At 50.9% G+C, this 21,122-nt stretch overlaps 1 protein-coding gene across 1 annotated transcript in view; it reads right to left on the reverse strand.

The window, feature by feature from the left end:
- c2h8orf82 (chromosome 2 C8orf82 homolog) overlaps positions 1–20,008 on the reverse strand; it is a 31,510-nt gene extending 11,502 nt beyond the window's left edge. Inside the window, exon 1 of the mRNA XM_078426184.1 lies at positions 19,801–20,008. Within this exon, the coding sequence (XP_078282310.1) occupies positions 19,801–19,953 (153 nt within the window). The 5' untranslated portion in view covers positions 19,954–20,008. The remainder of the gene's footprint in view (positions 1–19,800) is intronic.
- Between the last annotated feature and the right edge of the window lie 1,114 nt (positions 20,009–21,122).

Raw genomic sequence — 21,122 nt, forward strand, 5'->3', positions numbered from 1 at the left:
CAGGCGGACTGAGCGAAGGTGCAGTCAACATTTGATCTCGCTGATGTATAAGAGTCTGACCCGCTGAGTTACTCCAGCTTTTTATGTCTATCTTCGGTTTAAACAGCATCTGCAGTTCCTGCCTGCACGTAGAACTAGATAATCAAGGGTCAGCATGGACTCAGTGGGCCGAAGGGCCTATTTCAAGCTGTATCTCTAAACTAAACTACCTGTTGTACTTGTGTATGGTTTGATTATATTCATGATTTGACTTGATGGCACGCAGACAAAGGCTTTTCACTGAATCTTGGCACAACATGACAATAATAAAGCAATAATAAACTGAGCAGTACTAAATATCACACATCAGACCAAACCATAGAGCACAGGAGACCACTTGGTTCATTATATTCTTCATAGATCTTTTCTCGAACAGCTCCAAGTTAATCCCATTGCCCACCTACTTTCTGCAACCGCTTCTGTAAGCGCTTGTCTAGTATTCCCTTAAAGCATACAAGCTCAGTCTGAAGAAGGGTCTCGACCCGAAACGTCGCCCATTCCTTCTCTCCCGAGATGCTGCCTGACCTGCTGAGTTACTCCAGCATTTTGTGAATAAATACCTTCGATTTGTACCAACATCTGCAGTTATTTTCTTATACTACCACAAGCTCTATCTGATCAATACTGGGAGAGGCATTCCACAGTCCAACAAAACATGGAAAATTCTGATGATATGCTACTTAGAGATGACTACAGAATGCGGATAATGGGCAGGCAAAGGAGATTGGTTTAATGTGGCATCCTCTTCAGCACAGACATTGTGAGCCGGCGGGCCTGTTCCTGTGCTGCACTGTTCTATGATCGATTAATATCTACAGCTCTAGTCACTGGAGTGTTGCAGGCTATTTTGCTCCTTTGCAGACCCGGGGTACAGCCATCAATCGGTTTCCGTGACAATTCTGCCTTTAATAAGTGCCTGTGGCTATGCCTGATGGATCACACCACTCTCTGTCAGCACGCTTGGAGTCATACAGCCTGGAAAGAGGCCCTTTGGCCCAACTTGCCCACGCCAACCTACATGTCCCTGCTAATCCCACCCGCCTGCCCATGTCCCTCTGAACCTATCCTTTCCATGTACCTGTCCAATTGTTTAGTTTAAATTTGTGATTGTACCTGCTCCGGCTGCATATTCCAAATGCCTACCAACGTTTGGGTACAAATAATTCCCCCTCAGGTTCCAATTAATTATTTCCCCTCTCGCCTTAAACCTATGTATTCTGGTTCTTTATTCTCCTACTTTTGTGCCTTTCCCCTACTCCATCTATTCCTCTCATGATCCTCTCTAGTACACATCTACAAGATCACCCCTCATCCTCCTGCGCTCCAAGAAATAGAATCCCAGCCTGCACAACCTCTCCTTAAGGCTCAGGCCGTCAGGCCCTGGCATCATCCTCGTAAATCTTCTCTGAGTCATATTCCTAAAAGTGAAAGAAAGCTTCAGAAAGTGAACACGTTGCTCTACTCCACAGGAAATGTTATTTGCATGCTCTGGAGGCATGGAGGCAGAGAGTGGTACAATGTGAAAACAGGCCCTTCGGCCCAACTTGCCCACACCGGCCAACATGTCCCAGCTACACTAGTCCCACCTGCCCGCTTTTGGTCCATATCCCTCCAAACCTGTCCTATCCATGTACCTGTCTGACTGCTTCTTAAATGTTGAGATTATGAAAGGAATAGATCGGATAGAGATGCACAGAGTCTCTTGCTCAGAGTAGGTGAATCGAGAAACAGAGGACGTAGGTCCCAGCCTCAACTACCTCCTCTGGCAGCTTGTTCCATACATCCACCATCCTTTGTGTGAAAAAGCTACCCCTCAGATTCCTTTTAAATCTTTTCCCCATCACCTTAAACCTACGTCCTCTGTTTCTCGATTCACCTACTCTGAGCAAGAGACTCTGTGCATCTCTATCCGATCTATTCCTTTCATAATCTTATGCACCTTTATAAGATCACCCCTCATCCTCCTGCGCTCCAAGGAATAGAGTCCCAGCCTCTCAACCTCTGCCTATAGCTCACACCCTCTAGTCCTGGCAACATCCTCATAAATCTTCTCTGAACCCTTTCCAGCTTGACATCTTTCCTATAACACGGTGCCCAGAACTGAACACAATACTCTAAATGGGGCCTCATCAACATCTTATACAACTGCAACTTGATCTCCCAACTTCTATACTCAATACTCTGGTTGATGAAGGCCAATGTGCCAAAAGCTTTTTTGTCCACCCAATCTACCTGCGACTCCACCTTCTGGGAACTCCCAGATTCCTCTGCTCAACAACACTCCCATCTAATCGAACTGTGATCACTGGTCCCAAAAGGCTCCTCCACCAACAGTTTATTCACTTGCCCTTCCCAATTTTCCAATACTAGATCACTTGTGGGGCCTCTACCTACTGCTGGAGAAAACTCTCCTGAACACCTTTACGAAACTGCACCCCATCTAAACCTTTCGCTCTATGATTTTCCCAGTCAATATTGGGAGTTAAAATCCCCTGCTATGACAACCTTATTTGACCTGCAGCTGTCTGCAATCTCCTGGCATATTTGTTCTTCTAATTCCCGTTGACTATTCGGGTGTCTGTGGTACACCCCCAACAAGGTGATCATCCCGTTCTTGTTCCTCAGCTCCACCCATATAGCCTCATTAGAACAAACCGTCCGTAATGCCACCTGTCACCACTGCCGTGACATCCTCCTTAACCAATAATGCAACCCCCCCCCATCTCTTTTATCATCACCCGTGTCTCTCCTGAAGCACCTGTATCCCTGAACATTGTGCTGCCAGTCCTGCTCCTCTCTTAACCAGATTTCGGAAATGGCTACAACATCCCAGTCGCACGCACGTGTTCATGGCTCTAAGCTCATCTGCCTTACCCGTCAGTTTAACCCCACCTTCCTTCCTCGCTCTCCGCCTTTCTCCTGCCTATTCTGTCCTCCAACCTTTCTCTCACCACCCTCCATACCAACATCTAACCTCTCACCCGTCTCTGTCCTGTATGGGATCCCACATCCCCTGCCAATCTAGTTGGATAGATAAAATCTATAAAAACCACCAAGCACGACATCCGGAGGCTGCAACGGATCGTTCGCACAGCTGAGAAGGTTGTTGGCTGCAACCTTCCCCCCATTGACGAACTGTACACTGCAAGGGCCAGGAAGCGAGCGGGCAAGATCATCTCTGACCCCTCTCATCCTGGCCACAAACTCTTTGAAGCACTTCCCTCTGGAAGGCGACTCCGGACTGTCAAAGCAGCCACAGCCAGACATAAAAACAGCTTTTTTTTCCCACGAGTGATAGTTCTACTCAATAACCAAAGTCTGGAGTCTCTTTTTTGCTCTGGTTTATTTTCACCCACATGTTTAGACCGTAATGTTGCATCCTTATTGTTTTGATGTGTTTATGTTTTATTCTTAATTGTTAACTGTATGTTTGTGTTGTCATTTGTGAGCGGAGCACCAAGGCACATTCCTTGTATGTGCACATACTTGGCCAATAAACTTATTCAAAAACAGGGGTAGAGCTGATGATAAGACTAGCTACTACCTTGATCCTACCTTACATCATCCAGTCCAGAATTCAGCTGCACGAATGTACACTTTTCACATATATCAATAACTTAATCAATAACAATATCAGGGCAGCACAGTCACGCATCTGATAGAGTCGCTACCTCACAGCAACAGAGACTCAGATTCTGTTCTACTGCAGGTAGGAATTTCATTGTTCCGTTTCGGGACACATGACAATAAAACACTCGCTTGACTCTTGTCCTGATTTGATTCTAACTTTAGACTTTAGAGATACAGCGTGCAAACAGGCCCTTCGGCCCACCGAATCCACGCCGACCAGTGATCACCACGTATACTAGCATTATCCTATACACTAGGGGACAATTTACAGAAACCCAATTAACTTCTTCGGAATGTGGGAGGAAACCAAAGTACTCGGAGAAAACCCACGCGGTCACGGGGAGAACGTACAAACTCCATATAGACAGCACCCTTGGTCAGGATCAAACCTGGGTCTCTGGCGCTGTGAGGCAAACACTCAGCTACCCTTCAGGTAAGCAGTAAAATTATCCTGAGTGTGCAGACAGCAGATGAGATTTAGATTTAGAGACACAGTGCAGAAACAGGTCCTTCGGCCCACCGGGTCCGCGCCGCCCAGCGATCCCCGCACATTAACACTTTCCTACACCCACTTGGGACAATTTTTACATTTGCCCAGCCAATTAACCTACAAACCTATACGTCTTTGGAGTGTGGGAGGAAACCGAAGATCCCGGAGAAAACCCACACAGGTCACGGAGAGAACGTACAAACTCCGTACAGTACAGCACCCGTAGTCAGGATCGAACCTGAGTCTCCGGCGCTGCATTCCCTGTAAGGCAGCAACTCTACCGCTGAGCCACCGTGCTGCCCATTGCGAGAAAGTGCAATCACATAAAACTAGTGTGAACGGGCAATCAATCGTCAGCATGGACTCTGTGGGTCAAAGTTCAGTTTAGTTTATTGTCACATGTTTCAGTTCCGTTCAGTTTATTGTCAAATGTACTGAGGTACAGAGAAAAACTTTTGTTGCGTGCTATCCCGTCAGCTGAAAGACAACACATGATTACAATCGATCTATTTACAGTGTATAGATACATAATAAGGGAACAACGTTAAGTGCAAGGTAAAGCCAACCAAACCTGATCAAGGATAGTCGAGGGTCACCAATGAGGTGGACAGTAGTTCAGCACTGCTCTCTGGTTGTGGTAGGATGATAGGTTGGGGCGGTCACGGTGGCGCAGCAGTAGAGTTGCTGCCTTACAACGAATGCAGCGCCAGAGACTCAGGTTCGATCCTGACTATGGGCGCCGTCTGTATGGAGTTTGTACGTTCTCCCCGTGACCTGCGTGGGTTTTCTCCGAGATCTTCGGTTTCCTCCCACACTCCAAAGACATACAGGTATGTAGGTTAATTGGCTGTGCAAATGTAAAAATTGTCCCTAGTGGGTGTAGGATAATGTTAGTGTGCGGGGATCGCTGGGCTTCGCGGACCCGGTGGGCCGAAGGGCCTGTTTCTGCGCTGTATCTCTAAATCTAAATCTAAAAAATCTAAATGATTCAGTTGCCTGATAACAGCTGGGAAGAAACTGTCCCTGAAACTGAACGTGTGTATTAGTGTCGGAGGTACAGGAAACACTTTTGATGACCCAAAATTTGGAAGTTCAGTACAAAGTGAGGAGGATGATGACAGGTTTCAAGAGGACCCAGAGAGGTTGATGGAGGGAAACGTCTTTGTAGACATTAACAGAGCAGTGCATTATCAACTGCATCTGCACGGGAGTTTCTCACCAGGCAAAACAATCCTCCCTTCGCACCATTTGGATTTGTTGGAAAAGGCTCACAGGCTTGCTTAACATCTCAACGACTGGAAACAGATACAACATTCAGAAAAAAAAAGCCATTCGGCCCTTCATGCATGCTCTGCCTTTTCATGTGATCATGGCTGATCATCCAAATTCTGTACCCGGATCCAGCTTTCTCCCCATGCCCTTTATCCATGTGTTCTGCAGCTAATGGAGTAGAGGTAGAAAAAGGAGAGTGGAAGGGGTGGGGCAGCTCCATCCAAGATCACAAGAAATTGCAGAGAGCTGTGGACGTGGTAGCCCAGAGCATCACGCAAACCAACCTCCCTTCCATTGAGTCCATATACACCACGCTACCTCAGCAAGGACGCCAGCATAACCAAGGACCAGTCTCACCCCCGGTCACTCCCTCTTCTCCCCTCTCCCATCAGGCAAGAGGTACAGAAGAGTGAAAACGCACACCTCCAGATTCAGGGAATCTATTTCTTCCCAGATGCTGGCAGGCAACTAAACAGTCCTCTCACCAACTAGATAGACAATAGACAATAGGTGCAGGAGTAGGCCATTCGGCCCTTCGAGCCAGTACCGCCATTCAAAGTAATCATGGCTGATAGTGGACTTAAACTACCATCTACCTCACTGGAGACCTACCAACTATCTTTAATTAGACATTAGATAGACACAAAAAGCTGGAGTAACTCGGCGGGACAGGCAGCATCTCTGGAGACAAGGAATGTGTGACGTTTCGGGTTGCGGCCCTTCAATCAGACATTACTGGACTTCATATTGCACAGAATTATCCATTATCCTGTATCTGTATAGTGTGGATGGCTTGATTGTAAGCAGGTACAGTCTTTTCGCTGACTGGATAGCGTGCAACCAAAAGCTTTCCACTCTACCTCGGTAATCGTGACACTAATAAACTAAGCTATAACTCAAGGGCATGAACCACCTCCTCCTCCTTCTCATTTACTCAGTTTCTCTGATTCCCCAGCTCACACCTTTCTTTCCACACCGCCAACCCTCCTCATCCAGTTCCTACCCCCCTCCATCCGCTCATCACTCACCCCTCCCTAATCCAGCCCCCCCATTTCTTGTCCCCATCACCCTGTTCCCTTTCACCCACCATTCCCTCTCACTGGTTCTATGTTTCACTCCGCACTGAATAAACTGTAGAACCAGTGAGAGGGATGTTTCTTATCCGATTCTTCCGACCTGCACTCCTTTGGCTTCTCCACTGATCTCCTCCAGCCTCAGTGACCATCTCCAACTGTCCCTTCCCCTCCTGACTCATCCGCTAATCAACCCCCCCCCCCATCATCCACCTATCACTTGCCAGCTCCTGCCTCTCCCTTTCCCCTCGGGTTTTCCTTTCAGCTATCTCCCGTCAACTGCAGGTGCTTCTGTCCCCGGATACTTCACCCCAGCCCCCGACTGCCCCCTGCCCCTTCAACCCAGTTGGTAGGGGGAAGCGAGTCCACCAGCAGAAACACTCCGGGTGCTCATGGGGATATTAGAGCTCCCCCCAGATAGTTATGGCTGTATTCACCCTCTCCCTTGGTGTGGTTTCCTCTTACACCCTCTGCCTAGTTGGTTATGGAGATATTCACCCATATTATGTCTGTATTCACCCTCTCCCCGGGTGTTTATGGGGATATTCACCCTCTCCCCGGCTGTTTATCTATCCACCCCTGTCCCCGGGTGTTTGTCTGTATCCACCCTGTCCCCGGGTGTTTATGGGGATATTCACCCATATTATGTCTGTATCCACCCTGTCCCCAGGTGTTTATGTCTGTATTCACCCATATTATGTCTGTATTCACTTTGTCCCCGAGTGTTTATGTCTGTATTCATCCTGTCCCCGGGTGTTTATGGGGATATCCACCCTGTCCCCGGGTGTTTATGGGGATATTCACCCATATTATGTCTGTATCCACCCTGTCCCTTGGTGTTTATGTCTGTATCCACCCTGTCCCTGGGTGTTTATGTCTGTATCCACCCTGTCCCTGGGTGTTTATGTCTGTATCCACCCTGTCCCCGGGTGTTTATGGGGATATTCACCCATATTATGTCTGTATCCACCCTGTCCCTGGGTGTTTATGTCTGTATCCACCCTGTCCCTGGGTGTTTATGTCTGTATCCACCCTGTCCCTGGGTGTTTATGTCTGTATCCACCCTGTCCCTGGGTGTTTATGTCTGTATCCACCCTGTCCCCGGGTGTTTATGTCTGTATCCACCCTGTCCCTGGGTGTTTATGTCTGTATCCACCCTGTCCCTGGGTGTTTATGTCTGTATCCACCCTGTCCCCGGGTGTTTATGTCTGTATCCACCCTGTCCCCGGGTGTTTATGTCTGTATCCACCCTGTCCCCGGGTGTTTATGTCTGTATCCACCCTGTCCCTGGGTATTTATGTCTGTATCCACCCTGTCCCTGGGTGTTTATGTCTGTATCCACCCTGTCCCCGGGTGTTTATGTCTGTATCCACCCTGTCCCCGGGTGTTTATGTCTGTATCCACCCTGTCCCTGGGTGTTTATGTCTGTATCCACCCTGTCCCCGGGTGTTTATGTCTGTATCCACCCTGTCCCCGGGTGTTTATGTCTGTATCCACCCTGTCCCCGGGTGTTTATGTCTGTATCCACCCTGTCCCCGGGTGTTTATGTCTGTATCTACCCTGTCCCCGGGTGTTTATGTCTGTATCCACCCTGTCCCCTGGGTGTTTATGTCTGTATCCACCCTGTCCCCGGGTGTTTATGTCTGTATCCACCCTGTCCCCGGGTGTTTATGTCTGTATCCACCCTGTCCCCGGGTGTTTATGTCTGTATCCACCCTGTCCCCGGGTGTTTATGTCTGTATCCACCCTGTCCCCGGGTGTTTATGTCTGTATCCACCCTGTCCCTGGGTGTTTATGTCTGTATCCACCCTGTCCCTGGGTGTTTATGTCTGTATCCACCCTGTCCCCGGGTGTTTATGTCTGTATCCACCCTGTCCCTGGGTGTTTATGTCTGTATCCACCCTGTCCCTGGGTGTTTATGTCTGTATCCACCCTGTCCCCGGGTGTTTATGTCTGTATCCACCCTGTCCCCGGGTGTTTATGGGGATATTCACCCATATTATGTCTGTATCCACCCTGTCCCTCGGTGTTTATGTCTGTATCCACCCTGTCCCCGGGTGTTTATGGGGATATTCACCCATATTATGTCTGTATCCACCCTGTCCCTGGGTGTTTATGGGGATATTCACCCATATTATGTCTGTATCCACCCTGTCCCTGGGTGTTTATGTCTGTATCCACCCTGTCCCTGGGTGTTTATGTCTGTATCCATCCTGTCCCTGGGTGTTTATGTCTGTATCCACCCTGTCCCCGGGTGTTTATGTCTGTATCCACCCTGTCCCCGGGTGTTTATGTCTGTATCCACCCTGTCCCCGGGTGTTTATGTCTGTATCCACCCTGTCCCCGGGTGTTTATGTCTGTATCCACCCTGTCCCCGGGTGTTTATGTCTGTATCCACCCTGTCCCTGGGTGTGTATGTCTGTATCCACCCTGTCCCCGGGTGTTTATGTCTGTATCCACCCTGTCCCTGGGTGTTTATGTCTGTATCCACCCTGTCCCTGGGTGTTTATGTCTGTATCCATCCTGTCCCTGGGTGTTTATGTCTGTATCCACCCTGTCCCTGGGTGTTTATGTCTGTATCCACCCTGTCCCCGGGTGTTTATGTCTGTATCCACCCTGTCCCCGGGTGTTTATGTCTGTATCCACCCTGTCCCCGGGTGTTTATGTCTGTATCCACCCTGTCCCCGGGTGTGTATGTCTGTATCCACCCTGTCCCCGGGTGTTTATGTCTGTATCCACCCTGTCCCTGGGTGTGTATGTCTGTATCCACCCTGTCCCTGGGTGTTTATGTCTGTATCCACCCTGTCCCTGTCCCCGGGTGTTTATGTCTGTATCCACCCTGTCCCCGGGTGTTTATGTCTGTATCCACCCTGTCCCCGGGTGTTTATGTCTGTATCCACCCTGTCCCTGGGTGTTTATGTCTGTATCCACCCTGTCCCCGGGTGTTTATGTCTGTATCCACCCTGTCCCCGGGTGTTTATGTCTGTATCCACCCTGTCCCCGGGTGTTTATGTCTGTATCCACCCTGTCCCCGGGTGTTTATGTCTGTATCTACCCTGTCCCCGGGTGTTTATGTCTGTATCCACCCTGTCCCCTGGGTGTTTATGTCTGTATCCACCCTGTCCCCGGGTGTTTATGTCTGTATCCACCCTGTCCCCGGGTGTTTATGTCTGTATCCACCCTGTCCCCGGGTGTTTATGTCTGTATCCACCCTGTCCCCGGGTGTTTATGTCTGTATCCACCCTGTCCCCGGGTGTTTATGTCTGTATCCACCCTGTCCCTGGGTGTTTATGTCTGTATCCACCCTGTCCCTGGGTGTTTATGTCTGTATCCACCCTGTCCCCGGGTGTTTATGTCTGTATCCACCCTGTCCCTGGGTGTTTATGTCTGTATCCACCCTGTCCCTGGGTGTTTATGTCTGTATCCACCCTGTCCCCGGGTGTTTATGTCTGTATCCACCCTGTCCCCGGGTGTTTATGGGGATATTCACCCATATTATGTCTGTATCCACCCTGTCCCTCGGTGTTTATGTCTGTATCCACCCTGTCCCCGGGTGTTTATGGGGATATTCACCCATATTATGTCTGTATCCACCCTGTCCCTGGGTGTTTATGGGGATATTCACCCATATTATGTCTGTATCCACCCTGTCCCTGGGTGTTTATGTCTGTATCCACCCTGTCCCTGGGTGTTTATGTCTGTATCCATCCTGTCCCCGGGTGTTTATGGGGATATTCACCCATATTATGTCTGTATCCACCCTGTCCCCGGGTGTTTATGGGGATATCCACCCTGTCCCCGGGTGTTTATGGGGATATTCACCCATATTATGTCTGTATCCACCCTGTCCCTTGGTGTTTATGTCTGTATCCACCCTGTCCCTGGGTGTTTATGTCTGTATCCACCCTGTCCCTGGGTGTTTATGTCTGTATCCACCCTGTCCCCGGGTGTTTATGGGGATATTCACCCATATTATGTCTGTATCCACCCTGTCCCTGGGTGTTTATGTCTGTATCCACCCTGTCCCTGGGTGTTTATGTCTGTATCCACCCTGTCCCTGGGTGTTTATGTCTGTATCCACCCTGTCCCTGGGTGTTTATGTCTGTATCCACCCTGTCCCCGGGTGTTTATGTCTGTATCCACCCTGTCCCTGGGTGTTGATGTCTGTATCCACCCTGTCCCAGGGTGTTTATGTCTGTATCCACCCTGTCCCCGGGTGTTTATGTCTGTATCCACCCTGTCCCCGGGTGTTTATGTCTGTATCCACCCTGTCCCCGGGTGTTTATGTCTGTATCCACCCTGTCCCTGGGTGTTTATGTCTGTATCCACCCTGTCCCTGGGTGTTTATGTCTGTATCCACCCTGTCCCCGGGTGTTTATGTCTGTATCCACCCTGTCCCCGGGTGTTTATGTCTGTATCCACCCTGTCCCTGGGTGTTTATGTCTGTATCCACCCTGTCCCCGGGTGTTTATGTCTGTATCCACCCTGTCCCCGGGTGTTTATGTCTGTATCCACCATGTCCCCGGGTGTTTATGTCTGTATCCACCCTGTCCCCGGGTGTTTATGTCTGTATCTACCCTGTCCCCGGGTGTTTATGTCTGTATCCACCCTGTCCCCTGGGTGTTTATGTCTGTATCCACCCTGTCCCCGGGTGTTTATGTCTGTATCCACCCTGTCCCCGGGTGTTTATGTCTGTATCCACCCTGTCCCCGGGTGTTTATGTCTGTATCCACCCTGTCCCCGGGTGTTTATGTCTGTATCCACCCTGTCCCCGGGTGTTTATGTCTGTATCCACCCTGTCCCTGGGTGTTTATGTCTGTATCCACCCTGTCCCTGGGTGTTTATGTCTGTATCCACCCTGTCCCCGGGTGTTTATGTCTGTATCCACCCTGTCCCTGGGTGTTTATGTCTGTATCCACCCTGTCCCTGGGTGTTTATGTCTGTATCCACCCTGTCCCCGGGTGTTTATGTCTGTATCCACCCTGTCCCCGGGTGTTTATGGGGATATTCACCCATATTATGTCTGTATCCACCCTGTCCCTCGGTGTTTATGTCTGTATCCACCCTGTCCCCGGGTGTTTATGGGGATATTCACCCATATTATGTCTGTATCCACCCTGTCCCTGGGTGTTTATGGGGATATTCACCCATATTATGTCTGTATCCACCCTGTCCCTGGGTGTTTATGTCTGTATCCACCCTGTCCCTGGGTGTTTATGTCTGTATCCATCCTGTCCCTGGGTGTTTATGTCTGTATCCACCCTGTCCCCGGGTGTTTATGTCTGTATCCACCCTGTCCCCGGGTGTTTATGTCTGTATCCACCCTGTCCCCGGGTGTTTATGTCTGTATCCACCCTGTCCCCGGGTGTTTATGTCTGTATCCACCCTGTCCCCGGGTGTTTATGTCTGTATCCACCCTGTCCCTGGGTGTGTATGTCTGTATCCACCCTGTCCCCGGGTGTTTATGTCTGTATCCACCCTGTCCCTGGGTGTTTATGTCTGTATCCACCCTGTCCCTGGGTGTTTATGTCTGTATCCATCCTGTCCCTGGGTGTTTATGTCTGTATCCACCCTGTCCCTGGGTGTTTATGTCTGTATCCACCCTGTCCCCGGGTGTTTATGTCTGTATCCACCCTGTCCCCGGGTGTTTATGTCTGTATCCACCCTGTCCCCGGGTGTTTATGTCTGTATCCACCCTGTCCCCGGGTGTGTATGTCTGTATCCACCCTGTCCCCGGGTGTTTATGTCTGTATCCACCCTGTCCCTGGGTGTGTATGTCTGTATCCACCCTGTCCCTGGGTGTTTATGTCTGTATCCACCCTGTCCCTGTCCCCGGGTGTTTATGTCTGTATCCACCCTGTCCCCGGGTGTTTATGTCTGTATCCACCCTGTCCCCGGGTGTTTATGTCTGTATCCACCCTGTCCCTGGGTGTTTATGTCTGTATCCACCCTGTCCCTGGGTGTTTATGTCTGTATCCACCCTGTCCCCGGGTGTTTATGTCTGTATCCACCCTGTCCCTGGGTGTTTATGTCTGTATCCACCCTGTCCCTGGGTGTTTATGTCTGTATCCACCCTGTCCCCGGGTGTTTATGTCTGTATCCACCCTGTCCCCGGGTGTTTATGTCTGTATCCACCCTGTCCCCGGGTGTTTATGTCTGTATCCACCCTGTCCCTGGGTGTTTATGTCTGTATCCACCCTGTCCCTGGGTGTTTATGTCTGTATCCACCCTGTCCCCGGGTGTTTATGTCTGTATCCACCCTGTCCCCGGGTGTTTATGTCTGTATCCACCCTGTCCCTGGGTGTTTATGTCTGTATCCACCCTGTCCCCGGGTGTTTATGTCTGTATCCACCCTGTCCCCGGGTGTTTATGTCTGTATCCACCCTGTCCCCGGGTGTTTATGTCTGTATCCACCCTGTCCCCGGGTGTTTATGTCTGTATCTACCCTGTCCCCGGGTGTTTATGTCTGTATCCACCCTGTCCCCTGGGTGTTTATGTCTGTATCCACCCTGTCACCGGGTGTTTATGTCTGTATCCACCCTGTCCCCGGGTGTTTATGTCTGTATCCACCCTGTCCCCGGGTGTTTATGTCTGTATCCACCCTGTCCCCGGGTGTTTATGTCTGTATCCACCCTGTCCCCGGGTGTTTATGTCTGTATCCACCCTGTCCCTGGGTGTTTATGTCTGTATCCACCCTGTCCCTGGGTGTTTATGTCTGTATCCACCCTGTCCCCGGGTGTTTATGTCTGTATCCACCCTGTCCCTGGGTGTTTATGTCTGTATCCACCCTGTCCCTGGGTGTTTATGTCTGTATCCACCCTGTCCCCGGGTGTTTATGTCTGTATCCACCCTGTCCCCGGGTGTTTATGGGGATATTCACCCATATTATGTCTGTATCCACCCTGTCCCTCGGTGTTTATGTCTGTATCCACCCTGTCCCCGGGTGTTTATGGGGATATTCACCCATATTATGTCTGTATCCACCCTGTCCCTGGGTGTTTATGGGGATATTCACCCATATTATGTCTGTATCCACCCTGTCCCTGGGTGTTTATGTCTGTATCCACCCTGTCCCTGGGTGTTTATGTCTGTATCCATCCTGTCCCCGGGTGTTTATGGGGATATTCACCCATATTATGTCTGTATCCACCCTGTCCCCGGGTGTTTATGGGGATATCCACCCTGTCCCCGGGTGTTTATGGGGATATTCACCCATATTATGTCTGTATCCACCCTGTCCCTTGGTGTTTATGTCTGTATCCACCCTGTCCCTGGGTGTTTATGTCTGTATCCACCCTGTCCCTGGGTGTTTATGTCTGTATCCACCCTGTCCCCGGGTGTTTATGGGGATATTCACCCATATTATGTCTGTATCCACCCTGTCCCTGGGTGTTTATGTCTGTATCCACCCTGTCCCTGGGTGTTTATGTCTGTATCCACCCTGTCCCTGGGTGTTTATGTCTGTATCCACCCTGTCCCTGGGTGTTTATGTCTGTATCCACCCTGTCCCCGGGTGTTTATGTCTGTATCCACCCTGTCCCTGGGTGTTGATGTCTGTATCCACCCTGTCCCAGGGTGTTTATGTCTGTATCCACCCTGTCCCCGGGTGTTTATGTCTGTATCCACCCTGTCCCCGGGTGTTTATGTCTGTATCCACCCTGTCCCCGGGTGTTTATGTCTGTATCCACCCTGTCCCTGGGTGTTTATGTCTGTATCCACCCTGTCCCTGGGTGTTTATGTCTGTATCCACCCTGTCCCCGGGTGTTTATGTCTGTATCCACCCTGTCCCCGGGTGTTTATGTCTGTATCCACCCTGTCCCTGGGTGTTTATGTCTGTATCCACCCTGTCCCCGGGTGTTTATGTCTGTATCCACCCTGTCCCCGGGTGTTTATGTCTGTATCCACCATGTCCCCGGGTGTTTATGTCTGTATCCACCCTGTCCCCGGGTGTTTATGTCTGTATCTACCCTGTCCCCGGGTGTTTATGTCTGTATCCACCCTGTCCCCTGGGTGTTTATGTCTGTATCCACCCTGTCCCCGGGTGTTTATGTCTGTATCCACCCTGTCCCCGGGTGTTTATGTCTGTATCCACCCTGTCCCCGGGTGTTTATGTCTGTATCCACCCTGTCCCCGGGTGTTTATGTCTGTATCCACCCTGTCCCCGGGTGTTTATGTCTGTATCCACCCTGTCCCTGGGTGTTTATGTCTGTATCCACCCTGTCCCTGGGTGTTTATGTCTGTATCCACCCTGTCCCCGGGTGTTTATGTCTGTATCCACCCTGTCCCTGGGTGTTTATGTCTGTATCCACCCTGTCCCTGGGTGTTTATGTCTGTATCCACCCTGTCCCCGGGTGTTTATGTCTGTATCCACCCTGTCCCCGGGTGTTTATGGGGATATTCACCCATATTATGTCTGTATCCACCCTGTCCCTCGGTGTTTATGTCTGTATCCACCCTGTCCCCGGGTGTTTATGGGGATATTCACCCATATTATGTCTGTATCCACCCTGTCCCTGGGTGTTTATGGGGATATTCACCCATATTATGTCTGTATCCACCCTGTCCCTGGGTGTTTATGTCTGTATCCACCCTGTCCCTGGGTGTTTATGTCTGTATCCATCCTGTCCCTGGGTGTTTATGTCTGTATCCACCCTGTCCCCGGGTGTTTATGTCTGTATCCACCCTGTCCCCGGGTGTTTATGTCTGTATCCACCCTGTCCCCGGGTGTTTATGTCTGTATCCACCCTGTCCCCGGGTGTTTATGTCTGTATCCACCCTGTCCCCGGGTGTTTATGTCTGTATCCACCCTGTCCCTGGGTGTGTATGTCTGTATCCACCCTGTCCCCGGGTGTTTATGTCTGTATCCACCCTGTCCCTGGGTGTTTATGTCTGTATCCACCCTGTCCCTGGGTGTTTATGTCTGTATCCATCCTGTCCCTGGGTGTTTATGTCTGTATCCACCCTGTCCCTGGGTGTTTATGTCTGTATCCACCCTGTCCCCGGGTGTTTATGTCTGTATCCACCCTGTCCCCGGGTGTTTATGTCTGTATCCACCCTGTCCCCGGGTGTTTATGTCTGTATCCACCCTGTCCCCGGGTGTGTATGTCTGTATCCACCCTGTCCCCGGGTGTTTATGTCTGTATCCACCCTGTCCCTGGGTGTGTATGTCTGTATCCACCCTGTCCCTGGGTGTTTATGTCTGTATCCACCCTGTCCCTGTCCCCGGGTGTTTATGTCTGTATCCACCCTGTCCCCGGGTGTTTATGTCTGTATCCACCCTGTCCCCGGGTGTTTATGTCTGTATCCACCCTGTCCCTGGGTGTTTATGTCTGTATCCACCCTGTCCCCGGGTGTTTATGGGGATATTCACCCATATTATGTCTGTATCCACCCTGTCCCTGGGTGTTTATGTCTGTATCCACCCTGTCCCTGGGTGTTTATGTCTGTATCCACCCTGTCCCTGGGTGTTTATGTCTGTATCCACCCTGTCCCTGGGTGTTTATGTCTGTATCCACCCTGTCCCCGGGTGTTTATGTCTGTATCCACCCTGTCCCTGGGTGTTGATGTCTGTATCCACCCTGTCCCAGGGTGTTTATGTCTGTATCCACCCTGTCCCCGGGTGTTTATGTCTGTATCCACCCTGTCCCCGGGTGTTTATGTCTGTATCCACCCTGTCCCCGGGTGTTTATGTCTGTATCCACCCTGTCCCTGGGTGTTTATGTCTGTATCCACCCTGTCCCTGGGTGTTTATGTCTGTATCCACCCTGTCCCCGGGTGTTTATGTCTGTATCCACCCTGTCCCCGGGTGTTTATGTCTGTATCCACCCTGTCCCTGGGTGTTTATGTCTGTATCCACCCTGTCCCCGGGTGTTTATGTCTGTATCCACCCTGTCCCCGGGTGTTTATGTCTGTATCCACCATGTCCCCGGGTGTTTATGTCTGTATCCACCCTGTCCCCGGGTGTTTATGTCTGTATCTACCCTGTCCCCGGGTGTTTATGTCTGTATCCACCCTGTCCCCTGGGTGTTTATGTCTGTATCCACCCTGTCCCCGGGTGTTTATGTCTGTATCCACCCTGTCCCCGGGTGTTTATGTCTGTATCCACCCTGTCCCCGGGTGTTTATGTCTGTATCCACCCTGTCCCCGGGTGTTTATGTCTGTATCCACCCTGTCCCCGGGTGTTTATGTCTGTATCCACCCTGTCCCTGGGTGTTTATGTCTGTATCCACCCTGTCCCTGGGTGTTTATGTCTGTATCCACCCTGTCCCCGGGTGTTTATGTCTGTATCCACCCTGTCCCTGGGTGTTTATGTCTGTATCCACCCTGTCCCTGGGTGTTTATGTCTGTATCCACCCTGTCCCCGGGTGTTTATGTCTGTATCCACCCTGTCCCCGGGTGTTTATGGGGATATTCACCCATATTATGTCTGTATCCACCCTGTCCCTCGGTGTTTATGTCTGTATCCACCCTGTCCCCGGGTGTTTATGGGGATATTCACCCATATTATGTCTGTATCCACCCTGTCCCTGGGTGTTTATGGGGATATTCACCCATATTATGTCTGTATCCACCCTGTCCCTGGGTGTTTATGTCTGTATCCACCCTGTCCCTGGGTGTTTATGTCTGTATCCATCCTGTCCCTGGGTGTTTATGTCTGTATCCACCCTGTCCCCGGGTGTTTATGTCTGTATCCACCCTGTCCCCGGGTGTTTATGTCTGTATCCACCCTGTCCCCGGGTGTTTATGTCTGTATCCACCCTGTCCCCGGGTGTTTATGTCTGTATCCACCCTGTCCCCGGGTGTTTATGTCTGTATCCACCCTGTCCCTGGGTGTGTATGTCTGTATCCACCCTGTCCCCGGGTGTTTATGTCTGTATCCACCCTGTCCCTGGGTGTTTATGTCTGTATCCACCCTGTCCCTGGGTGTTTATGTCTGTATCCATCCTGTCCCTGGGTGTTTATGTCTGTATCCACCCTGTCCCTGGGTGTTTATGTCTGTATCCACCCTGTCCCCGGGTGTTTATGTCTGTATCCACCCTGTCCCCGGGTGTTTATGTCTGTATCCACCCTGTCCCCGGGTGTTTATGTCTGTATCCACCCTGTCCCCGGGTGTGTATGTCTGTATCCACCCTGTCCCCGGGTGTTTATGTCTGTATCCACCCTGTCCCTGGGTGTGTATGTCTGTATCCACCCTGTCCCTGGGTGTTTATGTCTGTATCCACCCTGTCCCTGTCCCCGGGTGTTTATGTCTGTATCCACCCTGTCCCCGGGTGTTTATGTCTGTATCCACCCTGTCCCCGGGTGTTTATGTCTGTATCCACCCTGTCCCTGGGTGTTTATGTCTGTATCCACCCTGTCCCTGGGTGTTTATGTCTGTATCCACCCTGTCCCCGGGTGTTTATGTCTGTATCCACCCTGTCCCTGGGTGTTTATGTCTGTATCCACCCTGTCCCTGGGTGTTTATGTCTGTATCCACCCTGTCCCCGGGTGTTTATGTCTGTATCCACCCTGTCCCCGGGTGTTTATGTCTGTATCCACCCTGTCCCCGGGTGTTTATGTCTGTATCCACCCTGTCCCTGGGTGTTTATGTCTGTATCCACCCTGTCCCTGGGTGTTTATGTCTGTATCCACCCTGTCCCCGGGTGTTTATGTCTGTATCCACCCTGTCCCCGGGTGTTTATGTCTGTATCCACCCTGTCCCTGGGTGTTTATGTCTGTATCCACCCTGTCCCCGGGTGTTTATGTCTGTATCCACCCTGTCCCCGGGTGTTTATGTCTGTATCCACCCTGTCCCCGGGTGTTTATGTCTGTATCCACCCTGTCCCCGGGTGTTTATGTCTGTATCTACCCTGTCCCCGGGTGTTTATGTCTGTATCCACCCTGTCCCCTGGGTGTTTATGTCTGTATCCACCCTGTCACCGGGTGTTTATGTCTGTATCCACCCTGTCCCCGGGTGTTTATGTCTGTATCCACCCTGTCCCCGGGTGTTTATGTCTGTATCCACCCTGTCCCCGGGTGTTTATGTCTGTATCCACCCTGTCCCCGGGTGTTTATGTCTGTATCCACCCTGTCCCTGGGTGTTTATGTCTGTATCCACCCTGTCCCTGGGTGTTTATGTCTGTATCCACCCTGTCCCCGGGTGTTTATGTCTGTATCCACCCTGTCCCTGGGTGTTTATGTCTGTATCCACCCTGTCCCTGGGTGTTTATGTCTGTATCCACCCTGTCCCCGGGTGTTTATGTCTGTATCCACCCTGTCCCCGGGTGTTTATGGGGATATTCACCCATATTATGTCTGTATCCACCCTGTCCCTCGGTGTTTATGTCTGTATCCACCCTGTCCCCGGGTGTTTATGGGGATATTCACCCATATTATGTCTGTATCCACCCTGTCCCTGGGTGTTTATGGGGATATTCACCCATATTATGTCTGTATCCACCCTGTCCCTGGGTGTTTATGTCTGTATCCACCCTGTCCCTGGGTGTTTATGTCTGTATCCATCCTGTCCCTGGGTGTTTATGTCTGTATCCACCCTGTCCCCGGGTGTTTATGTCTGTATCCACCCTGTCCCCGGGTGTTTATGTCTGTATCCACCCTGTCCCCGGGTGTTTATGTCTGTATCCACCCTGTCCCCGGGTGTTTATGTCTGTATCCACCCTGTCCCCGGGTGTTTATGTCTGTATCCACCCTGTCCCTGGGTGTGTATGTCTGTATCCACCCTGTCCCCGGGTGTTTATGTCTGTATCCACCCTGTCCCTGGGTGTTTATGTCTGTATCCACCCTGTCCCTGGGTGTTTATGTCTGTATCCATCCTGTCCCTGGGTGTTTATGTCTGTATCCACCCTGTCCCTGGGTGTTTATGTCTGTATCCACCCTGTCCCCGGGTGTTTATGTCTGTATCCACCCTGTCCCCGGGTGTTTATGTCTGTATCCACCCTGTCCCCGGGTGTTTATGTCTGTATCCACCCTGTCCCCGGGTGTGTATGTCTGTATCCACCCTGTCCCTGGGTGTTTATGTCTGTATCCACCCTGTCCCTGGGTGTGTATGTCTGTATCCACCCTGTCCCTGGGTGTGTATGTCTGTATCCACCCTGTCCCTGGGTGTGTATGTCTGTATCCACCCTGTCCCCGGGTGTTTATGTCTGTATCCACCCTGTCCCTGGGTGTTTATGTCTGTATCCACCCTGTCCCTGGGTGTTTATGTCTGTATCCACCCTGTCCCCGGGTGTTTATGTCTGTATCCACCCTGTCCCCGGGTGTCCCCCCCACATCATGCCTGTGCCTGTCCGCTGTTACCTGGCCCTGGTGGTCGATGTAGTAGAAGTACTCTCGGATGCGCGGCTCCGGACTCTGTCCCTGCTGGTAACTCACCCGGCGGCACAGACCCAGGGAGCAGAGGATCCGCGCCCAGCGGCCGCCGCCCGCCCTCAGCGCCAGCGCCAGCGCCATGTCCAGGCCCGGGTCAAGGTCCGCCTCAGCACCAGAGATACTAGAGGAGCAAGATGGACCACCCCGTTGAAGCCGCCCGCACTGAAGTGTAGTCCGCCATTTTAGTAAGCAAACACACCATTCGCTCTGCCTCTCGCAGTGTAATCAGTGTTGTGGGGGAACAGTGTGTGTGATGATACCATTACAATGCAGAATATTTCTCATCTGTCAACTCACTGATTGTTGTTATTTTTATTTTTAAATGTTTCTGCAAGTTTCTGCTTACAAAAATGGCGCCGTGACGTAGCGCGGTTCTTAGGGTCGAGTGGTCTATCTTGCTCCTCTAGTATCTTTGCCCCCAGGCCCGCCTCAGCGCCGGGTCCGCCGGGCCCTCGTCCCCGTTGCTAGGGGCAGGCGAGTCCGGCCGCAACAACACTCCGGCTGGAGGCCGCCGACCCCGGCCTTTGGTTCCCCCGATAAATCTTCCCCCGCCCACCCCACCTCAAACCATCTCCCTTCCCCACCCCACCCCACCCTCTCCACCCCTCCCCTCCCCACCGCTCCCCCCCCTCAACCCATCCCCCCACCCCATCGGTTTCCTCCCACACTCCAAAGACGTCCAGGTTTGTAATGTAAACATTCTCCCTAGTGGGTGTTGGATGGTGTTAATGTGCGGGGATCGTATTTATGTATGGTATATCTGATCTGTTTGAACAACATACAAAACAAAGCTTTTCACTGCACCTTGGTACACGTGACAATAATAATAATAATAATAATAATAAACCTAAACCTGAACGCTGGACGTCATCAGGCCAGTGTGAACCTGAAGGGGGCAGCAGAGGTCCAGCAAGCTGAACCATGACACAAAGTGTGTTGGAAGGAACTGCAGATAATAATAATAATAATAATCCATTTATTTTATATAGCGCCTTATCACATGCTCAAAGCGCTTTACAAAAACAATTAACATAGAAACAAACAGACAAACTATCCTGACGGAAAAGCGGCGAATACTCAACGCCAGCGTCCTCTCACGTCAGGGTCCGGCAGTAGACAACAAAAAGCACAAGACACACAGATATAATTTTTTACACAAAACAGCCATCACAGTGATTGCTCTAGGCATACCCTCACTGTGATGGAAGGCAAAGTCTTATCTCCTCCTCGTTCTTCTCCCGTGGTGCCAC

This window comes from Rhinoraja longicauda, chromosome 2, assembly GCF_053455715.1.
Source record: "Rhinoraja longicauda isolate Sanriku21f chromosome 2, sRhiLon1.1, whole genome shotgun sequence".
Classification (NCBI taxonomy): domain Eukaryota; kingdom Metazoa; phylum Chordata; class Chondrichthyes; order Rajiformes; family Arhynchobatidae; genus Rhinoraja; species Rhinoraja longicauda.